The sequence below is a fragment of the Eulemur rufifrons genome, chromosome 9 (assembly GCF_041146395.1).
Source record: "Eulemur rufifrons isolate Redbay chromosome 9, OSU_ERuf_1, whole genome shotgun sequence".
In the NCBI taxonomy this organism is placed as follows: domain Eukaryota; kingdom Metazoa; phylum Chordata; class Mammalia; order Primates; family Lemuridae; genus Eulemur; species Eulemur rufifrons.
The window spans coordinates 52,422,169-52,442,335 of record NC_090991.1 but is presented as its reverse complement, the minus strand read 5'-3'; the positions used below and the strand labels follow the sequence as shown (position 1 = coordinate 52,442,335).

Sequence of the window (20,167 nt, the reverse complement as noted above, 5' to 3'; positions counted from 1 at the left end):
CGCGCGGGTCCCGGGTGCGCAGACGCTCAGGCTCCGGCAGGTGGCGCTGTCGCCTCTGGAACGAGGCCTACCAGCCCCTCAGGCGACGCTCGCTCGGGGCGGGGGCGGGGTCCTGGAGGGGCGGGGCCCGGAGCGGCAGGCCGGGGGCGGGGCGGGAAGGGGTGGGGCCTGTGCCGGGGTGTGCTGCCCTCGCCCGGGTCCCTTGCCTGCGTCCGCGCGGCCACCGCTGCTGTTCCCCGCGTGCGCGTGGCCCCAGGACTTCCCATCGCCACTCCCGCCCCCCACGCCCGGCTCCAATGCCTGCGACAGCCGAGGTCCCGCGCCCGCCTTGTTCTGGGCGCGGGGGTGACCTTTCATGCCAGGCCAGCCCCGACCCCCTTGTCACCACTCTGGGGTCCCCGAGCGCCGCCAGGTGGCCCCGTGGTGCGGGGGGCGCCATCTGGGACGGCTGGGCTGGGCACCGGGACGCGGCTTTCTCTTGTGATTTTCCAAACCACGCGGCTCCTTGGGAGGGACGCTGAAGTGTTAAAATGAGGCAATAAAAATAAATCACTTGTTCTCGGAAGTGACTACCTGCTGCTGACACAGGGATGCTGACGGCAGGGCCTGCCCAGAGTCCTACCGGGGCTCCCGGCAGCCGTGGCCCGAAGACAGGGCGCCTCGCAAGAGACCCTTGTCGCATCCACAGTAGGACGCCCTGCTGCGGTGGGCCAGAACCCCCTCACGCTGTGGTTGTGTAAGGTCGAGGTGCACACCTAAGCTCATTGGCACTAGCGCTGCGGGTTATTCCCATAATATTTCAGCACTCGTAATCGTCCAGCCGGCCTGGCCCTCCCTGGGGATCTGCTGGGGGCCGCCTCTCGCCCACGCGCTTGCCAGCCCAGACCCAGCCTCAGGCCCTGAAGGATTTCTCAAGAGGGTTTCAAAGAGCCAGAAACGAGCTCGGCCACGCAGCCACCGAATCTACAGAACCATTTCGCATTCGTTAACAGCCCTATGGCATTCCTGACACAGACTCCACGTCAGATGCAGCAGAGGTCTAAATGTAAAAAATTAAAACCCTCAAAGTGCCAGAAGAAAATGTAGGCGAATTGAACATGGAAAAGGCTTTTCTAAGCAAGAAATAAAACCCAGAAGCTATTAAGAAAAAGATAATAAATTTGACCTCATAAAGATGAAAGATTTCTGCATAGGGGGATGGAGTCAAAGCCAAAGGACGCAAGACAGCTGCTTCCCATCCCACTCGGAGTTCAAGTTAAATGTCGGTGTCCTTACGAAAACCCATGAGCCTTTGTAGGATCTGGCCAAGCCCCCCACACCCGCCCACCTCTGACCTCATGCCTGTATTTGTCAGGGTGGGCTCATTTTTGCAGCAGTGACAGATAAGCCCCGACGTCTCCAAGCCATGATGCGGTCCAGACTGACTTCTGTCACGCTAAGCCCGGTGCAGGGCAGGCAGCTCTGCAGGGTGGCAGCTACGCCATGCGGTGACTCACGGATCCAGGCTCGAGCCTCCAGCGATCATCAAGGCAGGGAGGGAAGGCTGGGTGTCACACACCTGCTCCTCAGTGCCTCCGCCCAGAGGTGACACACGTTCCTGCAAGGCACAGCCCGTTTGCTGGGCTGGCCGCGTGGTGCCGCTGGGCGGGTGTGAACAGTCAGTGACGGTGCGTCTCTGTGCCGCAGGCTCTGCCTCATCCTGGCTCACGCACCCAGCTGCGCTGACTTCGTTGCTTTATCTTAGACACACCAAATTGCTTCTGTCTTGTGGCCATTGAATTAGCTCTTCTCTGTTTCTGGAATGTTCTTCTCTGGGCAATCTGCTCAGCTGGCTCCCTCATCCGCTTCAGTGCCACCTTCTTCATGAGGCCTTTCCTGGTCATTGTACTGAAGATCAGGATCTCCCATACCCACCCTATCCCCCATTGCCCGCCCAGATTTCTTCTCATAGCACCTGCCACCATCTGATACAGCATGTTGGGCACAGTCCAGTCGGGAGAACTGGAAAAAATGTTAAGGATTCCAAACAATGGAATTTAATATAGGAAGTTGGCTGTACCGGTTTGGAAGGCGGGAGGAGAAAAGGGATTATTGTAGGCAGGAAGCAACTCCCAGCTCTAGGGCAGGAGCAGGCGGGATGAGAGATGGGTTGTCGGGGGCGGGGGGGGGGGGGGGGTGGGCCTTGCTGGAGGCCCAGCTCTGTGGGGATGTTCCAAGCAGCTCTGGGCATCTGAGGAGGGGTGCATTCTGGGGTCCTAAGATCTTAAGGGGGCACAGCCTGGCAGGCACTCCATGGGCTCAGAGTGTGGCCTGGTCGGGAGGTGACTGCCTGGGGGCACGGACTGCCTGGTGCTGGTAGCCCCAAGGCTGTTATGGAGCTGGGGCCGCAGAAGCTAGCAGCTGACGCCCTGGCTGGCTGCTCTTGCTGGGATGATGCCACCAAGAGCAAGAAGTAGGAAAAAAGTCCCTTTTCTCCCCTCTCTCCTTCCAGCCTCTGCCAGAGCTCCAGGCCCAGCACAGAGCTGAGGGCAGCGGGCAGCAGGCGGCCGAGGCAGGGGAGCCGGGGGGTCTGCCATTGCCTGTCCTCCCAGGCCCGAGTGTGAGCTCCCTGAGGGCACAGCTGCCCTTTCCAGCTCTCGGCGGGTGGTATCCACCCTCCTGGACCCACTGGGCACGTGTTGGATAGGAGTGATAGGACTGAATAAATGGGGAACTGGGAAAAATACCTGCAACCAGTGAGACCCGGGGACACCTCCCTGGAGAGGTGAAGAGACTCGAGTTGAAACGGAAAGGACCGATAGCAGGATGACGACCAGACAAAGGAGGTGGACAGGCAGCTAGAGAACAAGGTGGCTCTGTCTGAGCCTGGAGAGACCCTGTGACGCCACAGGGGCAAAGGGAGGGGCGCCAAGGCCAAGCTGCTCGTGTGCACGCACTGTGTGCTTCCACACGCCTGGCAGGCTCCAGGGGTCGCCCGAACAGGCACTGCGGTGTCTCCGGAGTGGGGGCGGGCGCGGGAGGACACGCTTATTGCTGGTTCACTCCTTCTGTTTGGAAGGAAGGAAGGAGGGAAGGGAGGAAGGAGACTCAATTTACTGGAGCAAAGAAAGGGAGGGTGTCGCCCCTGAAACCTAGCATTTGTATTCACACATTAAGGTGACAGGCAGGAACTGTAATTTGCTTGTTGGGTCGCCTAGAAGCACAGGGGCTCTATGAAGATTTAAAAGGCCTTTGGAAACACAATACCACCGTCCTCTGAGAACATCTATCTGCAATTTTAAAAGAAAAGGGAGTGATCTGAAAGTATTGATATTTACATCTCTGTAGTATTTCAGTTTTGCCTCACAGGGGTGTATCTTTTTTGTTACAACCAGGTGAGTCCCAAAGTGCACATCCAACACAGGACTAGTACCTAGAATATATAAAGAACTCTCGGCCGGGCGCGGTGGCTCACGCCTGTAATCCTAGCACTCTGGGAGGCCGAGGTGGGCGGATCGTTTGAGCTCAGGAGTTCGAGACCAGCCTGAGCAAGAGCGAGACCCCACCTCTACTAAAAATAGAAAGAAATTATATGGACAGCTAAAAATATATATAGAAAAAATTAGCCGGGCATGGTGGCGCATGCCTGTAGTCCCAGCTACTCGGGAGGCTGAGACAGGAGGATCACTTGAGCTCAGGAGTTTGAGGTTGCTGTGAGCTAGGCTGACGCCACGGCACTCACTCTAGCCTGGGCAACAGAGTGAGACTCTGTCTCAAAAAAAAAAAAAAAAAACGAACTCTCAATTCAACCATAAAGCAACAGAGAACCTAATTACAAAATGAGCAAAAGATTTAAATAAATATTTCACCAAGTAAGACACACCGATGGCAAATGAGCACAAGGAAGGCTGTCCGGCGTCACGAGCCACGGGGGAAATGCAAATTAAAACCACAACGGGATATCACTACACACCTATCAGAATGGCTAAAGTTAAAAATCCGTGACAATAACAAATGCTGATGAGGATGCAGGGAAATAGGCTCACACGTGGCTGGTGGCAGTGGTACCGTCACTCTGGAAAATAGCGTGGCAGTTTCTTGTAAAATTAAACATGCAACTAACTGCCACCTGCCCCAGCAACTGCACTCTCGGGCATTTATCCCAGAGGAACGGCGTTTATGTTCGCGTAGAAATCTGCACACAAATGCTCGTAGCTGCTTTATTTGTAATAAATGAAAAAAAAGCAGCCCTTCCAGGGGTGTCCTTCCGTGAGGCGTGGCTAACCAAACGCGCGTCGACACCGTGGCGTGCTACTCAGCAGTGACAGGAAAGAACTGCTGGCACACACGGCAACCGCGTGAGTCTCCAGGGAGTAACACCGAGGAACAAAGGCCACTTCCAAAAGGTTAGTACCGTATTAGTCGGCGTTCTCCAGAGAGAACGAACGGGATATGTAAAGATATTTAGAAACAGGTTTATCATGAGAGATCAGCTCTCATCATTACAGAGGCTGATGAGTCCCATGACCTGCCCACCGTAGGGCACCGTTCCAGCCTCAGCCCAAAGCCCGAGAGCTGGGAGCCGGTGGCATCACTCCCACTCCAAAGGCCAGAGAGCCACAAGGCCGACAGTGTCAGTGCACGTCTGAGTCTGAAGGGCCAGGGACACTGATGTCCTGATTGTCCTGAAATGACAGAGTATTAGAAACAGAGAAGAGTGGTTGACGGGAGCAGCAGGAGGGAGGTGGGCGTCCTACACGAGGGGAGAGATGTGAGGTCCTTGTGGTGACAGACACGTTCTGGGTTTTGACCGGTGGTGGCAACTGAGTCAAGGGCACAAGGGATTCCTCTGTACGATTTGTTACAATGGCATGTGGGTCTACAGTTACCTCAATAAAAACCTCAATTAAAAATAGAGACAGGCCTTCTCCATATCTCGAAACTTGATTCAATGGCTTCATTTTGATTTCACTGTTTAAAAATAAACTGGGGTGACACGAATAGCAAACACACTTGCACTAACAGAGTCCACCCTGGCTGGGAGATCCGGCTTCTGTGCAAAGACTCCGGAGCCCCCACTTTTTTGTTTTTTTTGAGACAGAGTCTTGCTCTGTCACCCTGGCTAGAATGCAGTGGCGTCATCACAGCTCACTGCAACCTCAACTCCTGGGCTCAAGTGATCCTCCTGCCTCAGCATCCCGAGCAGCTGGGACTATAGATGTGTGCCACCACACCTGGCTAACTTTTCTAGTTTTAGTAGAGACGGGGTCTCGCTCTTGCTCAGTCTGGTCTCGAGCTCCTGAGCTCAGGCAATCCTCCCACCTCGGCCTCCCGGAGAGCTGGGATCACAGGTGTGAGCACCGTGCCAGGCGGAGTCCCTGTTTTAACTGACCCTGGGCCTTTGTGGCAAGAGCAGCTCACGACACCAGGCCGTTTGAGCGCATCAGTGCGCGGCTTGTCTCCTCAGCTCACCCTGATTAGTTTAGTCCTGTGGTCACGAACCCAGATTCCACAGCAATGGGGAAAATGTCAGCAGGTGCCTGTGCACAGAATCATAGTTGGTCCCTGTCCTGCTGCCTCCCATGTTCTCTATTCTGCGGCCACAACAAAGGGCCTGCTGTTCACGTACCGCCCTGTGGAGGGCAGCAAAGAGCAGCGGTTCTCGACCAGGAGCCGCAAACTCCGAGATTCTGCAGCCTGTGGGTCCTTCACTCACCTGCACCCTAGACGTTGTCTTGAAAGGGTCCTAAGCAAGAAACCAGCTGCTCTTCCTCCTGCTGTCTCAGCAGAGCCCCAAAAGCTGAGACTGGCCAAGAGCAGCCAAGCCTTGCCATGTCCTAGAGCGGGAGTCTGGGCCATCCCTGCAGCAATGCCCCCGAAGCGAGACCCACCCGGCCTGCAGATGGGCTGCACGGCTTCTGCGGCCATTCGGCCAGCGCTGCTCCTGCAGGCACTTCCTCCCCGCTCCCAGGTCAACTGCCTCAAGGCTTGGGTGGCCCTGACTTCTCAGTGTCAGGCATGCCAGTACCCTCGAGGCCTGGTGGTAGCTCCCTGCCTCCCCACACCCAGCCCTCACCTGGCTGTTGGCCCCCAGGCCCTCAGCCCCATCTGTGGCTGCCTTCTGAGTCCCCCACACTCGCCTTCACGAAGCTCCCAGCCTTCCTGCCACCTGCCTTGTGTCCAGGGCTGTTTCCTCACCTCGAGGTCCTGCGGGCATCTTCCTCGCGCTGCCACTGGCCCCAGCAAGCACCTCTGAGGCCCCCAGTCGGGTCCCTCCCACTCTCCTAGGCCTCCACTCCATCCCACAGCAGGTGGGGGAGGGGCGTGATCCCCCTGCAGCCCCTACCTGTACCTGGCCTGTCTCACCTTTCGCAGGCCTAGCCCACACCTGCTGGCCCCTGAACCCCTGAACTTGGGAGGGGCAGGCCGCCACCACCCACGGGCAGCCCAGGCAGCATATTCTGGCTCATGTGGGCAAAGGATTGCTGGCTGAGTCCCAGGAAGGGGAGAAGGGCTGGGACTGGAGTTTAGACACTGACAGCTTGGGGACAGGGTGGGGGACACAGGGGCACAGCCAATGTCAAACCCTCCCCTCCCCCGGGCACTTCTTACCCTTCTCAGCCACATTTCCCCCTCAGCAGCCGTCACTCTCTGGCGCATTTTGTATTTATCCATCTTGCCCGGAGAGGCAGGGGATTCTGACTTATCCATCTTGCCCAGCGAGGCAGGGGATTCTGACTTATCCATCTTGCCCAGCGAGGCAGGGGATTCTGACATGTATTCACCGTCGCACCCTCAGTGCCCGCGGCAGGAGCTGCAGAGAGGAGCTTGTTGCTGTGCCTGGCTGGGACCAGCCTGGGGCCGCCAGGGAGGCTGCCGGCTGGCTCCCTGTCCTGCTGTGGACACATACACAGCCAGGCCACCCTCCAGCCGGGATCTGTGGCAGGGCTTTGGGAGCATCTCGTCCCCTGGGCCCTGGGGAGGAACATAAGGCAGTGGTCAGCAGTCCAGGGCTGGCCGCTGGGCTGGAGCCTGCCTCCATTTCATTGGTTGAGACTTTGGGCAAATTCCCCAACCCCTCAGAGCCTCAGTTTCCCCGTCTGTGTAATGGGGGTGGTAATACTGACCTCACAGGCACTGAGCTCAGTGCATGGCCAGAGAGAGGGCTCTGAGGAGTTAGTGGGTTGGGTTGTCAAATCAGAACTGCTGGGGAAAGACCCTCTGCCCTGCCCTGACTCGAGGAGCCCCGGGAACCTCAGGGCTGGATGGAGCAGGAAAGGCCCCAAAGCCTCGGCTGTCTGGGCTCACGCTCGGGGGCTGGGCGGACTCTTCTCTCTGGGACTCACATGTTCTTCTGAGCTGTGCAGACCCCAGGGCCGTGGCACGCACAGACCCTGCCTGGAATCTCATCGCCGGCAGGCAGCTTCATCGTCTCATTGGCACCCTTGGCCCAGGACACGTAAGCCCAGAAACCCGAAGTTGCCACACTGAGCTCCGGTGGCAGACCAGCCTCTACCCTCGGGCCAGTCAGAGGTCCTTCCAGGCCCGCTGCCTCCCTGAGAAATGAGCGGGCATGGAGGCCCCTCCCAGGGCCCTTCCCAGCCCAGGCCCCTTCTCAGCCCAGGCCCCTGTCAGCTCAGGTGTGTCTCTTTTGGCTGATGGGTGGTCCAGTTCTCACCTGGACTGGGCTCGAGGAGGGTAGTGCGGCCCCGCCTGGGCCACCCCAGCACAGGTGCCAGTCAGCAAGCTCAGATCCTTCTACAAATAGCACTGTGCCTCTAGGAGAGAGATTAGCCCGGTTCTGCTGGGGGCTTTAGGCTTTCAGAGTCAACAAAGGATAAATTAATTCGTCCCTCCGCTCCTTCAGAGAACGCCTGCCAGGCTGTGAACAAAACGGCAGCCAGATCCCGAGTGTGAGCCTGGCCACAGGCCCACCCGCCCCTCCGTCCACCTCCTCCCACCCCCTGTCCCTGGGCCCTCACTGAGCTGGGGTCAGCAGGGAGGGCTGAAGCCCGGATGCTCCCGGGTGTGTGTCATGCATCAGCTTGGGCAGAAGCAGAAAACTACGGAGAGACACCGAGGCGGCGGGTGGGTCTGGAGAGAGGATCCAAAGGGCCACAGGGCAGCGCAGGACCAGTGTGGCCCGACCGCCACACAGACACTCCGCCAGACCCTCCTCGGGGCCAGAGTGTGGGCAGCCCGTGCAGGGCTCCCAGCTCTCCCAGCCGAGCCCAGGGAGGCACGTCGAGGGCGGGGGGAGAGGAGGTGGGAACAGGCTGTGACTCCCTGAAGGTCTCCAGAGTCTTCTCCCTACCCAGCTTTGGAGCCTTCCAGAAGCTGTCAGTCCTTGTGCTCCTCCGTTGTTCTAAGCTGGGGCTGTCACCTCCTTCTAGGGAGCAATCAGTGCGTGGCCTGAGGGACGATGCCCCTTGGACAGGTGGCACTGCCCAGGACTAAGCAAGCAGCTGCCCCCTAGGAACCTGGACTGGGCACCTGCCCGGCGGCCAGCCTGCCCCACACCCCAGCAGCCAGGGAAGCCCTCCTGCCCCCCTCATAGCTCACGAAGGCAGTCAGGCACCCCTTCCAGAGGACTCCCCAGGTGCTGAGTTCTGCACCCACACTGGTGGGCAGAGGGTGGGCACAGACCCTGCCAACGCCCGCAGGAGGGGCACGAGGAGGTGGTGCCCCCACCCCCTTTCACAGAAGAGCCTGTTCAGCCCGTCGTTCCCCAGACGGCATGGCACGTTCTGGGAGGGCGGAGGGAGGGGCCGGCTCCGCAGGGCTCAAGGATTCCCTGCTGTCTGGCTCTGCCACTGCCCATGACCCCAGGCAGGTCCCTTCCCCGTGCGCTGTGGGGCAGGGCATGGGGAGCGCTGAGGCCTTCCTGCCCCAGCCTTTGGGAGCAGGGCCTCCTTCTCCACCAGCACCCATGGTCTTTTAGGGCACCACAGCATGTTTTAATTTTAATTTTTAAAATCAGAAGAAGAAATGAGTCTACTAATGCTGAGTATTTAATGAACCCAGGCTGGGTTATGTCGGTCTTGCCACCAACACTGTACCTACCACCTGCAGAACCGTGAGCCAATGACCCTCAGCCTCAGGTGTTTCTTTGTAGCAGCATATATGGACTAAAAGATATGAACATACTTAGAAACACACTCACGCGCATACTGAAAGATGAAAATGCCTCACGAGCTCACATTAACCTTCCTACTCCAATCTGAGACCACAGAGCCTTCACTTTTCACTCTCCCCTACGGCACCTTCCGCTCCGAACGCTGGAGTTAGAAAAGCACCCAGCTACTCGCTGGTTTCCAGCCCATGCCACAGCACCCACACTCCCAGAGTGACAAGTCAGCACTGCTGCTAACGCGGGTCCTACCACCGAACGTGCCCTCACATCCTCCTTCCATTTAAAAAAATAGACGTGCGAGCTCTCAGTGGGCAGAACCAACACACCCACCCCTTCCCGGCCCGTCTGGGCTCCGCAGACAGCGCCAGGCCCGGGCCCGCAGCCCTCTCGCACTCCGGACTGCGGGAGCAGCTCTCCCCAGCTGTCGCGCACCGGCAGCCCTGGCAGCGCCCTTCATGCTGCAAAGCCAGGTTTGCTTACTCTTCCCTTGAGTAATCTTAACTATTCCATTTTCCTCTGACACAGCGCTTAGTCCTTGAAAAGACTGATTGCCCTCCCTAGACACCCCAGGTCTTTCTTTTTCCTATAATTGTCCCTGGAGCCTCATCAGGGGGCCGGCCTGCCCGGCACGCCTTCCGCAGCCCACTCGGCTCGTCTCCCGGGCCTTTTCTTCCTCTCTGACTTACGAAATCGTCCTCTTTTCTCGCTGGGTGGTGTCTGTTGTATTTTCCACCTTGTGTTCCTTCTAATTTAGTCGCAATTTCTGAAATGATTTTTTTCATTCATCGCTAATTCTTTCCTGGGTTCTGTCACCTCACTTCTGAGTTTTTCTAACTCCGATTTATGAGTTTCATGTTTTGTATTATTTTCTTTGTGTCTTTTAGTTCATTTTTTAAAACTTGGTGTTCAAGCTTTGGTTCCCAGCGTGTTGCGGGCGCCGCCTGGCGTCCGTTGGCCGTGGGGTCTCGTTCCGCCGCTTCCCAGCTTGGGTGCATTTGACTGTGATGCTTTTCTGAGCTCATTTTTATGTAACGGTACTTCACAGGCCTTCGCAATGAAGGGGGCTTCAGGAAGCACCGCTAGTGTTGTGGAGCTCCCTCTTCTGTCCTGTGAAGTGCTTAACCACGTGTCCTTTGCTTTCAGAGCCGCCTGCCCGGCACCCTCCCAGCCTGGACTTTGTCCCCATCCTGCTTAATTTTTATTCCGCTCCAAGTCATTTCTCCTCAGTGCAGGGTCCCTTCCTAGCAGGGGGCCCGGGCAGGTCGGTTTAGGGAGTCCAGAGGGGCCTCTGGCGGGAGCGCTGCCGGCCTGTCACCGCTACACGCTCACTGGCCGGGGTGCCTCCCGGGCTCGTCCTGCTCCCGTCCCTCAGACATCCCGTGACCCAAAACATCAGTGACCTGGGGTTCAGGTAGGTCTTGTGACCACTGGTGGTCTGTCCCGACACGCCTCCATTTTGGGGTTTACGGGGGATGCCTTATTCCCTAGTGTGCTGTAAATGACGTCCACAGGGTTTCCTGTGGTAAAATACATACAACAGACATGGACATTGTCACCATTTTGAAGTGTGCGATTCAGTTGTCCTCAGGTTTTGCAATTGAGTTTTTGTGGGGATGCCACTACCATCTTCCCAGAATCCCCTGACTCCTCAAGCAAAACTGATCCAATCGGTGTGTCCCATGGCGCTGACGAGCACGCCCACCACGGCTCAGGGACGGGAAGGCACCCTGCGGTGTGGCTCTGCCACAGTTCCGCAGGGATCTGTTAGTAAAGGAAACGTGATACACTTAAAGATAAACTCATAGTAACAGCTTGGTGGCCCAATATAAAAACATGACGACTGCTGTTCAGGACGTTCCACTTCAGCGTGGCACTTCCTGAGGACATCGGGAGACGAGCTGCGGGTAAAGATGCCCCTGACCTTGCTCACCTCCGCGCTGCCGCCAGCCCAAAGGCTTGGAGAGCAGGTCCGACTCAACCAGCAGCACAGGCACACGGCGCCCAGGAGGAATCCACGTGAAAAGTCTTTCCTTCTTTCAACAGAGCTTGGCTCAGTCATGGCGACTTCGGTGCAGCTGTGGTTGGGCAGTCACCTATCTTGGCTGCCTATGGCCATACTCATAGCCCAGGCCACCCCACAGACGTGTGGGGCACCTTCAGGCATCCCCCACTTCCCACCCCAGGCACCACCAGACCCCTCAGCTGTGTCCCACCAAGATAGACCCTGGCTAGGAAAGCAAATGACCTCCAAGTTCCCGAGGGAGGCGGCTCCGGCCTCTGCACCCTGGCCGGCCTGCCACAGCTTCTTCCTGGCCTGCCCTGTGCCTCGTGGAGACGGCAGCCTGCTGTGTCCTCGGGCCCTGCAGTCCCACCTGCTTAGCCGGGGTAAGGTGACCCAGGCTTCCAATGGCCCACACCTGCCTCTTTCATTTTCTGGGAGGCTCCTGATTAAAGCAATCCTTTTTATTACTAAAGAAACTTCACATCAGGTATCATAACAATAGTCATGTTTGATCTGGCTGAGTTTAAGAAAAGATATGTCATATCTTTTTATAGAAGTGACAGGATTACAAACACTGGGTTTCTCTTCTCCATCAGCAAACTTACGGCTGGGACCTGCCTGCAGGACGGTCTACTTGCCTGCAAAACGCAGTCCTGCACAAGCTAAACACTCTTCTCGAACTTCCAGAATACCAGTACTCTGGCTTCTGAAGCTCTCTTCTTTCTTCAATCTCTAAAGTCCCCTAGGAATTTCAAACATTCAAGGGAGACTCCCGTTCCCAACAAGAAAAAGACCCTTTTTTCTTTAAACAGTTCACATTTATTATAGATAACAATAAAAAAATCTTTTAAAGACTATCAGTATTGTATTACCAAGAGTGAGGTAATATGTTTACAAAACATTTACAGAATTTGATATGCAAATAATGAATTTAGGAAGGAAAGTGAATTGAGACACTAGTAATGGAAAACCAAAGAATCATTAGTACTGAAAAAAAGGGAAATGACAGCAGCATTTTTAAAGAGTGGCAAGGTAATAAAAGTCGAGAGATGTAACACAAACTGCATACTCAAACCACAGATGCCCCGTAACTTCCTTACAAGGAGGATGAGGTGGTGCGTTACTCAAGAGTAAACCCTGTGAGCGTTTGTGCAGTCATGTGCTTTGAACTCTTAGAGATGCACTGGACTCTATGGGGTAAAACAGAGCCGCTCCTGAATCAACTTAAAAGAACAGATCTTCAGCCTGGGGGTGGGGGGGATTGCTGCAATTCAAATAGTTCTATAAACATCTCTGGGCACATGAGGACTGTTGAGTGGAGCGTTTTCTTGGCAGCTGTCAGCAAAATCGCCATCTGAGACACAGAGAAAGAGAGAAGAAAGAGAAAGCAGGGGACCATCTTCAGGTCCTTCTAATTTGGAAACAGGAAGCACGAGTGGCATCGGCACAGAGGCACTGACCAACCCTGCCGTGCTTCTGGGAGACGGGCTTCCAGGCCAATGAGGAGCCCACCCTCTGTGGAAATGCACAGCTGTGGTCCAGAAGGGCAGGCAATCCCAGGAGAGGCCCAGGAACGTCTTCAGGGTGCAGGCGGCCATGAGGGCTCACCTGACAGGTGAGGGGCTTCTTGGTCTCAGCCCAGCCCTCCCAACACCCCCACGGGGCGCATGGCCTCCACACAGCTCTGTGGTCACAAAGCACCCACCTAGCACCTTCAGAGTGGAGCTAAGACACGCAATCTAGCATGTATGTGCCCACCATGCACACAGATGATGGCTGTGTAGGTTTTGGCACATATCTTTAAAAGCACAGCCTTTAAAAGCACAGCCACGCACAAAAACACACACATGTCTTTATCATGGAGGCTTCCCCTATGCAACTTCTGGACAGATTCACAAATAACCTGCTTTTCCCACAAAAAGCTGAAAAACAAAATGAGGGCCTATACAAGACAGAGCAGCTTTGTCATCGGGAATCAAAACAGAAATGTAAAAGGCAAACTAACCCCACACTCTGATTTGCTTCTATGAAGAATCCTTTGTGACTTGACCTAAGCTTCTATTTGCCCCTCCCCACCAGCACCCACTGCCATGCGTGTGCACACACGCACAAGCACACACTCGCTCACACGCACACACACAGCCCACAATTTCCATATACAAAGAAGCAGGGCTCCTACAAGCCACACGCCACCTGAGTGGCAACGCGGGCATATGCTGGTTAGCTCGAACCAGCACTGTGGAGTGTCGACATGGCAAGCCTGACTTACTCTGTTTCCAAAATTCCCTTCCAGCGACTGGAAGGGCCACCTGTGCTCTGAGGGCGGAAAGCCACTAGAGAGCACAGAGGAGATGATCTACAATGCGTTCGTAACATGCTGCAGTTAAGAGCGACACAGAAGAAAAAAGGGAAAGAATCCCCTACACAGAAAAATCCTGCTCTGAAAAATATCAGAGATTTGAAAAGGAGGAAAGAGAAAGTAATGTTTAATGATGGCGGCATTTTCCTGGAGTTGCGGGGAGTCCTTCCTGAGCCCCCAGCACCCATTTCAGGACAGTGAGGGGATGGGCCCGTGGGACGGGGTGCTCCGCAGGCTGCCTTTCAATTCTCAGAGGAGGGACCTCTAGGGCTGTCACTAAATTCACAGACCATCTCGACTAACGGCAAGGACACGTGAGGACTATGATGCAGTTTAGGGGAAACAAGGCGGCAGCTTCTGCTCCGTGGGAGGAGGTGGGACTCAGCTCTGGAGGGTGTTAACAGGAATTCACCCACTAATGCACAATGCAGAGTTTGTTAGAAAAATTTTTTGCATCAATATTTGAGATAAAGTTAATCTCTTAATTGGTATATAAACTACTTTTTTTTCAAGAGAGCCCTTGTGCTCTGGTTTGATTTTGTGCACACTGTATACAAAATCTATGGCTATTGAGTTAAAGTTAGGGTTAGAGTTAAAACTACCTGCCAAGATAGCTTTGGGATCAAATGACTACATTAACCATCTGGAAAGCTATCTGCTATCTAGAGGTGAGGAGTCTGCACAATGTCGCCGCTGGGTGGGCGGGCGGAGCGTGGCTGGCTGTCCAAGCAGGTGTGGCCATCCCCTCCGCACACTAGGCACAGGCGTCGCGGCACTACCTGGAAATCATGGAGCTGGAGTGGGACTGGCTGGAGGAGGTGGTGGCAGCACTCAGCTGGGAGAACCCACTGTGGCTGGACTCCAGGCTGGTCATCGAACCTCTGCAAACAGCACACGGAGGGGACAAGGTGTGAGGACCCATCTGTAAGTCACCCACCTGCCCACGTTGCCTTCTGGACTTCCCAGCCCATCCTGCTCTCCGCCCGCTCCACTCCGTCCCCGTCAGCACTCAGAAAGTGGAGGTGGGTTGTGAGTGTCCCACCTGGGGGAGCGGCTTCCCATGGCCTGTGCATGGACATCGCAAAGCAAGCAGAAGCAAAGTCTGCCCCACCTCCCTGACGCTCTCCCGCGGCACATGTGCGAGGACTCTTAGCACCAACAGATGACCCCAAAGCCACTCCCTGAGCATACCTAGGACCTGCCGTCACTGTTGACCCTGTACACGGCGCAGAACTGCAGCCTCCTTCGGACCACACCTAGCTCTCACAGCAGCAGCTGTGGCAGGGAGCCATACCTGAAATCCTCAGAGCCGATCACTTCGGTGTAGTACATCACTTTACACTTGTGAGAAGACACCTGCAGGGAGGCCAGCACGTCGTCCACCCGGGGCAGGTTGGTTGCGGCACACGCGGGCATGCTGTGGAATTTCCACTGCAGAATGTAGAAGCCCGGCCACCTGGTCACATGTGAGCCCTAAAACAAGCCAGGCAGTGGCAGCTGAGGAGGACTTCCTTCGATCCCGATCCTAAAGTGGTCTGAGCACTGCCGAGGGCAGGTGTCTCTGAGACTTATTATTTAATAGTAGTATGTGCCCATCTCGACGGCAGCAAGGACCTGCTATCTGGGTTCACTACCAGGAATTCAACATCCTTCCACCTACTGAACGTGGCAAGGCTCTGCCTGTGCTGGGAAGGCCACAGGGACAGACTCTGTGTCTGCCGCCCTGGTGAGGCCACGCCCCCACGGGGAGGAAGGCCACAGGGAAGCAGGAGCCTGGCGGGTGGCAGCTCTGGAGGGGCCCTCCGCGTGGGCTCGGGGGCTCGGCAGAGGTCCTCTGGACCAGGCAGCTCTTCTCTGACGTGCTTCCAATCACCTACCAGCATATTCTGGGTTAAAAGGATGTCAATCTACAGTCAATCTAAGAAAATTACTTTCTCCATTAATTTTGGATTTAAAAATTGTGATGATACAGCTTAAAATGTTCATTATTTTAAAAACTGGATAAAACATTCTCTCTTAATCTGCATCTAAGACCACTGCAACACTGACAGGCTTATCCCTGAAAACTGTAAAGGCAGCAAAATTATGCATCTATTATGAAGGCCAAAAACACCCAGAGAACTACCGTTTGAGCACAGGCACTCAAAATAACTGGCCAAAATGTTAAAAATGAACTGACAGCATTTTTAAACAAATTAGAATGTTTGGTAATGAGAGTTAATAGTTCTCTAAGTACTTGTTCCTCTCACTTCTATTTAGTGTGATTTTCCTTTGAAAAAGACAAACACAACACGGTCAAATTATGTCTCAGTGGAGCCTTCTGAAACCCAGCTGTCTATGTGCATATAATGCTCTTTCCTTCCTGTCACATGTTGCTTTTGAGAAAACTCATGTGCTTTAGATACAAGTCATGGATTCTGTCCAAAACGACTGCTTAGGCTTGAGCTCTTTTTCTCTAAGACTCACTGGGCTTCTGGAGCCATTCGGGGTGTCAAGAAGCAGAACTACCACTGGCCACACCTAAGGGCTCTCCACGGATGGACAGCACCTCGAGAAGCCACACAGGCTTCTTGAAGGAACGAAGCAAAAGACTCTTCTCGAGTCAGTTGCCTGCTGCAGAGAAAGAGGCGGGGTGTTACCTGCACGCTTTCTCCTTCCTTGCAGATGAGGGGCGACTCCACCATGCTGTAGTCACGGCCCAGCTGCCAGATTTTGTCTATGAGCTGCACGTTGTTCCCGCCTGGAGAAGTGATGCTGTGGGCCCCCAGGGAGTCCTTTTTGGGTGGCTGTGGTGATCTCTTGGAGTGATAGATGTTAAAGACAATGTCCCCTTTGCACACATCAAAATCCCAAGTGATCACTGAAGAGGCATCCACAATCTGAATGAGAATCTGGAAAGAGAGACTGCATCAGACAACTGAGATCCATGGGCATGAGCCCCACACTGATGCTGTGACAACACTGACCCCTCCAGGGGCTTCTCAGTCCAGATGTGTATGAGCTGGGGGGTCCGGCCGGGCCCAGATCCCTGTGGGCAGGTCTCTCTACACAGAGTCGGTCATTCGACCATGACCATCCAGCCTTCCCACTCACTCTTTTCATGCTTTCAACCAGTGGTTCCTGCTACGTGTGTTCATGTACCAAGTTCTGTGCTGTGCTCTATACCCACAGTCCAGACATTTCCAGTACATGACCTTCAGACAGCATTCCAAGAGACTGGGTCTTAACAGCACAGCACAGCAGCACCGTGCACGTGAGGGCTCAGTGGACTGCTCTCAGCTGCAAAGCACCAGAAGGCCCTGGAGAAGGTGGGAGCTAAGTAAATAGCAGGCAGAGGAGCCACACAAGGCAGCGTTCCGAGCCAGGGGTGAGGCCGGAGCAAGGCACGGGCCTGCCCGAGCGAGGCGTGCTCAAGGCCCTTGTCGGGGCAGGGGTGGGAAATGGCCCAGCTGTGGAGTGCCAATCTAAAACCTGAACTTACGCTGCGCTGACAGAAGCTTCCCAGCAGGGAATGATCAAAGTTAATAGTTTCAAAAGATTAGTGTGGGAAGGATGTGAGGATTAAAAGCAGCTGCACAGAGTTCTGTAGTCACTGCAAACTCCCCACCTAAGGACACAGAGGAGCAGGCCCTGCTCTCGCCCCTGCAGCTGCCTGTCACCTCCGCCGGCACCCACCGTGCCCTCTGCACTCGCTGCTCTGCACGCCAGACACCTTCTTCAATCCTACCACTGCCACTTCTCACCATTAAATGCCACATCCGAATGTCCTTAAATAGATTCAAGAACAGTAGGTGGCACTACATGGCACAGCCAACTATCTCCGGCAAAGTGGCTCCCCAGGGCAGATCTGTCCTGAGACCTTGTCCCCCATTCTGACAGGCATTTTCTTCCTGCATTCACAGTGGGGACATTTAGTTCAGCCTTCATTTTAGGTGTATTGCTTTCTTGGATCTGTGGTTTGAATAATCCCCAAAGCAGAACTGAAGTTGTTACCATTTTCATGTTTGCAGATGCTCCGTGACTCACAGGGGACACGCAGTGCCCCTGAGTTCTTCAAACATGGACAAGACTGACAGTTACTCGTAAACAACAAGCAAGCACTCTGCCTTGTCGAGCCAGCCCTCCAAGTGCGAAATTAATACACATAATCCTGGCCGGGCGCGGTGGCTCACGCCTGTAATCCTAGCACTCTGGGAGGCCGAGGTGGGCGGATCGTTTGAGCTCAGGAGTTCGAGACCAGCCTGAGCAAGAGCGAGACCCCACCTCTACTAAAAATAGAAAGAAATTATATGGACAGCTAAAAATATATATAGAAAAAATTAGCCGGGCATGGTAGCGCATGCCTGTAGTCCCAGCTACTCGGGAGGCTGAGGCAGTAGGATCGCTTGAGCCCAGGAGTTTGAGGTTGCTGTGAGCTAGGCTGACGCCACGGCACTCACTCTAGCCTGGGCAACAGAGTGAGACTCTGTCTCAAAAAAAAAAAAAAAAAAAAAAAAAAAAAAAAAATACACATAATCCTCCAGACAGTTACAAACTTTCAGACTCCCCCTATAGAACCGATGAGCAGGGCACACCAAATTTGTCTCTGCTTGTTCAAATCATGGCAACAGTATTCCCTTGTCCACTTGCCCCACAAGTGTCGGGTTGGCCACAGGGAGGCACCGACTGCAGCAATGATGCTCCGAGCCGGTGCTGCCAGAGCAGAAGGTGGGAAGGGGTCGGCTCCACTAACAGCCAAGCCAGCACCGCATTCCCACCAACACCTGCTCGGTACAAAGCGCCACCGTCCTCTCCAACCACTCCGAGCCACAAACCTTGCCCTAGAGCTAAGAAGGGCGATTCCACTGTGGGTCCTACAGCTTAGGGTCATTCATGACGCTACAGTGCGGCACATCGTGCACGGAAACACAGGAATCCTCCTGCTTCTGCACCACAATGTGACAGCAAGAAGGGAATAGAGACGTGCTGTTTCTCCTCGCTCCATAAGACACAAAAATCAGCAAATTCCTTAAAAAATATAAATAACCAAACCCAGTCAAGAAAAAATAGGAAATGAAACTTGTTCTCTATAACCATTAAATAAACCAAGCGTAACAGGAGGTCGGGAGGTGGTCGAGAGGTCGGATTTCCTCGCCCGACGGGGCACAGCTACTTTCTACTCCGGGAGCCCCGCTCTCCCACGCTGACATGGACTGAAACTCAGTATCAAGTGTCAACGGAAGTCCAAAGACAAAGACCAGAAAGACGAGCTGACTGTTGTCGGAAGCCCCGGCAGGAAGGCCGGCTGCAGAGCACTGTGGGGAGGGGCGGGAGTACCTCGTGCGGGGCCCCTTTGAACACACTCGCTGACTGGTAGATGCTCTCAGTCCAGAGCTTGAGGTCCTCGTTCTCCAGCTCCTCTGCAGTCCTGTACAGAGATTTGGGGACCAGTCCGCCCTCTGGCACTTCACACTGCAAAGGAAAACATGGCAGTGAGGGCTGGGCAAACGCAAACCAACCCCGTAAAGCCCAGACGTGCCGGCCAGCACCCTCCAGCGCGCCCAACTCCTGGCATCTGCCTAGAAACAGAAAACACTGGTAAGGTGGTAAAATATTCTGTACCACTGAGCAATATAGTTCCTAAAAACCACTTAAATACATGTGTTTTACTTTGAATAAATGGGACCAGTTGAGGCAGACTGACCACAGAATCCGTACTAATATGCACAAGGCACTGGACGCAATTACGAAAGCTGGTTGATACAAGAATTAGAAGTATTTACATTGTGCTGTAAAGGAAAATCATTATTTTAAGAAAAAGTTTTATTCTCAACAGCCACAGGCATTCTCTTTATGATATGAAATTACAGTCAACATATATAATCAATGAATACAGCTTTGTGTCTAATCCAAGTCAAATGACTGGTCTATAACACCAGCAAAAAACTAATAAAAGTGAATTTCTTTTGCATTTGCTTGAATTAGGTGAAGTTGAATTAGAATTTGTATATACCATAAATTTCCTTAAATGACCTTGATACAATGACTTCATGCTCAAGTTCATAAAATCCAACTACTGCCTATGTTATTAGCCCTGGGAGGCAACTATGTGGAAAATAAACATAGTCTTCAGCTTTTAGAGAAGCATGAATGGAAAATGTCACAGCAATGACAAAATGTTAGAAAAATACCAGACTGAATAGTGGTTAAACACTCTCTAGCCACAGGAAGCGGAAGTGAATGGCCTCCTCTTCAACACCCAGCTGGAAGAGCAGTTCAGGAGAGCTGGGAATCAATTATAAACACCTTCACCCGTGACACACACAGGCTTGTTGCACTGTGAGTTGAGTCTCCTGCTCCAGCTCAGCTCTTCTAGTCGTGGTTAGAAGGAGCAAAAGCAGGGAGTAGTTTCTTCTATAATGATAGCAGTTCATGGGTTTCTACAAACTTGACCCCATGGTTTATCTCATGGGCACTCGGTAAGTTAGTCCTATAATTTACTTGCTCTTTGCATTGTGCCGTGATTATGCCTGCAATTTCCTCAAAGCAGAACAGATGAGCTGAGAGCTAATCTCGTACATTTTCTAAATTTCTCTAACCGTTCAGAAAGATTCCCCTGAAAGCCCAATTCATTAGCTAAATACATGAGTGGAATCCAGTGGGTACACATCTCAAAAAGCTAACTTTGTATGAAGGATGACTGAAGATCTTTCTG

The 20,167-nt window shown here is 53.9% G+C and overlaps 1 protein-coding gene across 3 annotated transcripts in view; it reads right to left on the bottom strand.

Annotated features, from left to right (window-relative positions):
* Window positions 1-11,912: 11,912 nt before the first annotated feature.
* Window positions 11,913-20,167, bottom strand: part of SEC14L1 (SEC14 like lipid binding 1) — a 90,018-nt gene continuing 81,763 nt past the window's right edge. For 2 of the 3 annotated variants that reach the window (XM_069482900.1, XM_069482901.1), the window contains 5 exons: window positions 18,790-18,924; window positions 16,113-16,364; window positions 14,768-14,946; window positions 14,253-14,354; window positions 11,913-12,468 (listed from right to left, as the gene is read on the bottom strand). In XM_069482900.1, coding sequence (XP_069339001.1) covers window positions 12,453-12,468; window positions 14,253-14,354; window positions 14,768-14,946; window positions 16,113-16,364; window positions 18,790-18,924 — 684 coding nt within the window. In that variant the 3' untranslated portion in view covers window positions 11,913-12,452. Of the gene's footprint in view, window positions 12,469-13,936; window positions 14,355-14,767; window positions 14,947-16,112; window positions 16,365-18,789; window positions 18,925-20,167 lie in introns of those variants that run through there. The other variant, XM_069482903.1, reaches the window with a different exon arrangement.